The sequence below is a fragment of the Tasmannia lanceolata genome, unplaced genomic scaffold (genome assembly GCF_043159265.1).
Source record: "Tasmannia lanceolata isolate RefF3 unplaced genomic scaffold, GAP_Taslan_0.1 ptg000002l, whole genome shotgun sequence".
Taxonomy (NCBI): Eukaryota; Viridiplantae; Streptophyta; class Magnoliopsida; order Canellales; family Winteraceae; genus Tasmannia; species Tasmannia lanceolata.
This window is the reverse complement of record NW_027518679.1, coordinates 20,538,114-20,543,720: the sequence shown is the minus strand read 5'-3', so window position 1 is coordinate 20,543,720 and position 5,607 is coordinate 20,538,114. Positions and strand designations below refer to the sequence as shown.

General features: G+C 42.5%; 1 protein-coding gene across 1 annotated transcript; it reads left to right on the top strand.

Annotated features, from left to right (window-relative positions):
* Window positions 1–2,015: 2,015 nt before the first annotated feature.
* LOC143889310 (uncharacterized) lies at window positions 2,016–4,019 on the top strand. Its single transcript, XM_077393489.1, has one exon. It carries the CDS (start codon window positions 2,016–2,018, stop codon window positions 4,017–4,019), a length of 2,004 nt encoding a protein of 667 aa, XP_077249604.1.
* The last annotated feature ends 1,588 nt before the right edge of the window (window positions 4,020–5,607 follow it).

Below are 5,607 nucleotides of genomic sequence, written 5' to 3'. Positions count from 1 at the left end.
AACTTCTTGTGGACTCGAAAAGGGGCTTGAAAGGCTAGCCTAGGGTGCACTCATGAGGTGCGCAGCACCTTAAGTTCATCCCTCACGTAGTAAGGGGGCTCTACGTTACCGTTGATATGATTTCAGCCTTATAGCTTCAAAATGCACAAACCAAAGGTACGTAAACTTGGTCGGAAACTTGATGAGTTGGTCAAAGCGAATGTTCGAAATGAATAACCACACTTTGATGACTATAATGAAGATGAGGGTAACGAGATCACTAAGAGCGATCATGTTGAGGCACTAATTATTCGGTGTGTTATGAATATGGCCAAAGTTGAAGAAAAGTCTAATTGGTTGTAGAACAATATTTTTCATATAAGATGTATGTCAAATGAAAATCTTTTGCAATCTCATAATTGACTATGAGAGTTGTGAGAATGTGGTGGCACCAGAAATGGTCGACAAACTCAACCTCGAGATTGATTGGAGGCCTACTGATGCGGCCCACACCCATGAGGTTGACAAGTTTGAAGCCCAGATGAACCATCCTAAGCAAGTGAGAAGGTCAGCCCGCATCCAAGCCCAACACAAGGCCCATGTCCAACTTGAATCCATTAAGCATAAAGACCACCATGGACACGCTGATCGAGCTGGAGTCCCGCATTAATGAGTCTGACCGCTTTTTGGAGTCCATTTTTGGACCTCTAGATGGACGAATCAGAGCAAATGCTTAACTAGGAAGTTGTAGGTCTTTGAATTATCTTTCCAACAGATATTCATGGTCCTAATTTGGCTCAGTGGTTGAAGAGTTATGGCTATTTTGGTAGACTGTGTTTGCTAGCTTTGACTAGTTAATGTGTTTAGAGTTCCTAAACTATTAATGAGGTATGTGAGTCCCTAAACTAGTTAGTGGACTAGTTTGAACGAATTTTCTCATGTATTTCTCTATTTAAAGAGTATCAAACATATGTAATAGAGTTAGTTGAATATTTGAATGAAAATTTGCTTAGTGCATTTTCCCTTGAACCTTGAAGAGTTCTTCCTTGAAACCTAGAAGAGTTTCACTCCTTCCTTGAAAAGTAGGAGCTTTCCCCTATTGTTTGCATCCTTGAAGAGTTGCAACCATCAATCTAGAAGAATTGATGTTACCTATCTTCCTTGGCAACCTAGAAGACTAGCCATTGAAGTTATCTTTCTCTATTTTGCCCCGCTCTATTTCCAGAAATCTGTCCATTCGCATCCATCCACTTTCATCACCATTTCAAGCCCTTTCCAGTATTTTTCTGAGCAAACTTTTGTCAGAAAAGTTGTAGATCTTTGAGTCCTTAAAATTTTGGCTATTGAATCAAGTCATTCCGACCTATATCGAGGGAGATACGCTCATTTTACTGAACTTGCGCAAATCTATTTTTCTTGAATCCGAATTGTTGAGCATTTGAGTGTGTGTCTGTCACTCTCCCGATCCTTAGTCCAAGAAGCCTTGGAGAGGCTTGCATCATTTTGGTATCAGGGCTTTGGAGGAGAGGACAATGCCTCCAAGACAAGTCCGACGTCGAGGTGATAGAACAATCCCCTTGGATGAAGTACACACACTTGCTGAAAACTTGCAGCAGCATATGCAACAACAAATCAATGATTTGACTCCAGAAGTTGAACGTCTTCGTGCTGAAGCAAACAATCCTCCACCCCATTCCAGATCCGGAAAAACCAATGGTGATTCTTCTTCTTCAGAAAGTGTTCAATCTTTGCGACAAGGTAGGTGCCCTCAACCCCACACACAAGGTGTTCGAGAACCGGATTGGGAAAAGGAAATCAAGAGAGACATTCCAGAATTTCTAGGAACTAATTCCCCTGATGAAATCATTGATTGGTTAACACTTGTGAATGAAGTTTTTGATCATAGAAATATCCCGGAAGAGCGTCGTGTTGCCATCATTGCCATGCGATTCTGAGGCAAGGCCATAGCTTGGTGGAGACGTGAGAAGCAAACCCGCCACTCCGCCGGTAAGGATCCTATCACTCGATGGAGAAAGATGGAGGACAAGATCCGCAAGTACTTCCTTCCCAAAGGTTATAAGAGGGATTTGTACCGACGGTACCAAAATTTGAGGCAAGGTACGCGATCGGTGGAACAATACACCAATGAATTCAATGAGTTGGTAATTCGCAACAATATTCAAGATCCGGAGGAGATGCTCATGAACAAGTATTTGGGAGGCCTTCAACTTCATATCCAAGATACCCTTGACGTTCTTGACATCTGGGATTTGGGAGATGCACACCAAAGAGCTCTCAAGGTGGAGCATTCGCGCTCTCGAAAGCAACAAGCCACATCCTTCACAAATCGAGCAGTTCAAGGTTCGGTTGGCACCACCAAAGCGGGAAACACAAGTGCACACACCAATAGCATCAACAAAGCCTCTGCCCCGCCCAAGGGTTCTAATCAACCCCCTCCTACCGGTCAAAGCTCTACAACCGGTATGCGTTGTTATTCATGTGGTGAGATAGGACATCGTGCTAGCAATTGTCGGAAGCGACAAGCGGGTAAAGCATTACTTGTGGAAAATGAATCTGATGATCTGGGTGAGGAAGAAACTGATATTGACCCAAAGGATGATGAGAGTAACTTAGAGGATGAGCAAGTGCTTAATGCCGATACCGGTGAGTTTCTTATGATGCGAAAAAAATTTCTAACTCCAAAACAAGAATCTGGAAATCGTTGGTTGCGCAACAACATTTTCCACTCGGCATGCACTGTTTCTGGAAAGGTATGTCGATTAATCATTGATTCCGGATGTTGTGAAAATGTAATTTCTGAGACGGCGGCAAGCAAGCTGAAATTGGAGTTGAAAGAACATCCAACCCCTTACAAGATGTCTTGGTTAAAGCGATGTATGGAGGTAACTGTTTCCAAACGTTGTCTTGTCAATCTTTCTATTGCTTCCATCTACTTTGACAAGATATGGTGTGATGTTATACCTATGGATTGTAGTCATATCATCCTTGGCCGTCCATGGCAATTTGATAAGAAAACAATCCATGACGGGTATCGCAACACTTACTCTTTTGACTATGGAGGAAAGAAGATTATTTTAGCACCTAGTAAAGAACCAATTCAAACTCCTTTAGTTGAAAACTCCCCATCCTCTAATTTTCTTGTGATGAAAGATGTAAAGAGTGCTATGGAAGGGGTTAGTGTTATATACATCTTACTTAACAAGTCCGATATTGGAGATGTGGTTGCACCAATCATTCCGAACCAAGTCAAGCCTCTTTTGGAAGAATTCAAAGATATATTTCCATTAGACCTTCCCTCTGGCCTTCCCCCCATGAGAGACATTCAGCACCAAATTGACTTGCTGCCTGGTGCATCTTTACCCAACCTAGCTCACTATCGAATGAGTCCAGTGGAGCATGAAGAACTACAACGGCAAATCATGGAACTATTGAGCAAAAGTTTCATAAGGGAGAGCCTCAGCCCATGTGCCGTTCCAGCCCTTTTGGTGGCGAAGAAAAATGGCACTTGGAGAATGTGTGTTGATAGTAGAGCCATCAACAAAATCACCATCAAATACCGCTTTCCGATCCCTCGTCTTGATGATCTCTTGGACCAACTTTCCGGTGCCACCATCTTCTCAAAGTTAGACTTAAAGAGTGGATATCATCAAATCCGAATCAAGCCCGGAGATGAATGGAAGACGGCGTTCAAGACCAAAGATGGACTATTTGAGTGGCTAGTCATGCCATTTGGATTGTCTAATGCACCTTCCACCTTCATGAGGTTCATGACACAGGTTCTAAAGCCGTATCTTGGACGTTTTGTGGTTGTTTATTTTGATGATATTTTGATTTTTAGTAAGACTACTAATGAGCACTTGCAGCACCTTCAAGATGCGTTACGCTTGCTAAGGCAAGCACGCTTATTTGCAGCCCCTGAAAAGTGTTACTTCATGGTGCCACAAATCCTATTCCTTGAATTTAACATTTCAAGAGAAGGGATTTCAGTTGATGATGCCAAGATCAAGGTGATCCAATAATGGCCAACCCCAATAAACGTGCATAAAGTTCGAAGTTTTCATGGCCTAGCTTCCTTCTACCGATGATTCATTGCACATTTCAGTTCTATTGCTGCCCCACTCACTTCTTGTATGAAAAAAGGTGTTTTTGAGTGGACCATTGAAGCCCAAAGAAGCTTTGAACAACTCAAGGAAAAGTTATGTACAGCCCCGGTCCTTGCGCTTCCCAACTTCGATCTCATTTTTGAGGTTCATTGTGATGCATCCGGAACCGGCATAGGAGGAGTTCTAAGTCAAGGAGGACGTCCCATTGCATTCTTCAGTGAGAAGTTGAATGGTGCCAAACTCAAATATAGTACCTATGATTTGGAGTTTTATGCCTTGTTTCGCACACTTGAGCATTGGAGGCAATACTTAATCCATAGAGAATTTATTTTGTACACTGACCAGAAGCATTGAAGTACATTTCAGGTCAACAAAAGCTAAATTCTCGGCGTGCAAAATGGGCGGAATATCTTCAAGATTTCACCTTCAACATCAAGCACAAGGCGGGTGTACAAAATCACGTTGCCGATGCTCTCAGCCGAAAGAAAAGCTTGCTCAATACCATGTACACTACTGTGCTCAGCTTTGACTCATTCCAACAGCTATACATGGAGGATGAATACTTCTCCAAACTCATATCATATGCTCAAGATGAGAAGCTTGCTGATTTCACCTTATGTGATGGTTTTCTCTTCAAAGGAAATCGCTTATGTGTACCGGATTGCTCTCTTCGGCAAAAGGTGATTGGTGAGATACATAATGAAGGTCATTTCGGTCGTGACAAAACTCTCCAGCTTGTTTCAGCAAAGTACTTTTGGCCACATCAGAAACGGGATGTACATCGTTATGTTATGAGATGCCGAAATTGCCAAATTGGTAAGGGACAAACTACAAATGCCGGTCTCTATTTGCCTTTGCCTATACCACATGCACCATGGGAGGATATATCCATGGATTTTGTCCTTGGATTGCCACGGACACACCGAGGAATGGATTCCATATTTGTGGTCGTTGATAGATTTTCCAAAATGGCACATTTCATACCTTGCCGAAAGACTATGGATGCCTCACGCATTGCTAGCTTATTTTTCAAAGAAATCTTCAGAATGCATGGAGTACCAAATACCATCACTTCAGACCGAGACACGAAGTTCTTTAGTCACTTTTGGCGTCAATTATGGAAGAGTATTGGGACCACACTGCAGTATAGCACTGTGTTCCACCCTCAAACTGATGGGCAAACCGAAGTTGTAAACCGATCATTGGGAAATTTGTTGAGAACCTTGATTGATGACAATCCCCGCTCTTGGAAAGACCGCCTATCACTTGGAGAATTTGCTTACAACAGTTCGGTGAACCGTTCTACAGGTTGCAGCCCTTTCTTGGTTATCTATGGGCGACAACCCAATTCAACACTAGATCTTGCACCTATTCCATTTGCTGAAAAGCCCATTGCCCAAGTTGAAGATTTTGTATCTCAAATGAAGCTTATACATGAAGATGTTCATCGTAAGCTGGAAAGTAAATCTAAGACCTATAAGAAGGCTATTGATAAGAGGCGTCG

Bases quoted from the DNA above. Each gene is read 5' to 3' on its own strand.
- LOC143889310 (XM_077393489.1), top strand. From the start codon at position 2,016: ATGGAGGACAAGATCCGCAAGTACTTCCTTCCCAAAGGTTATAAGAGG.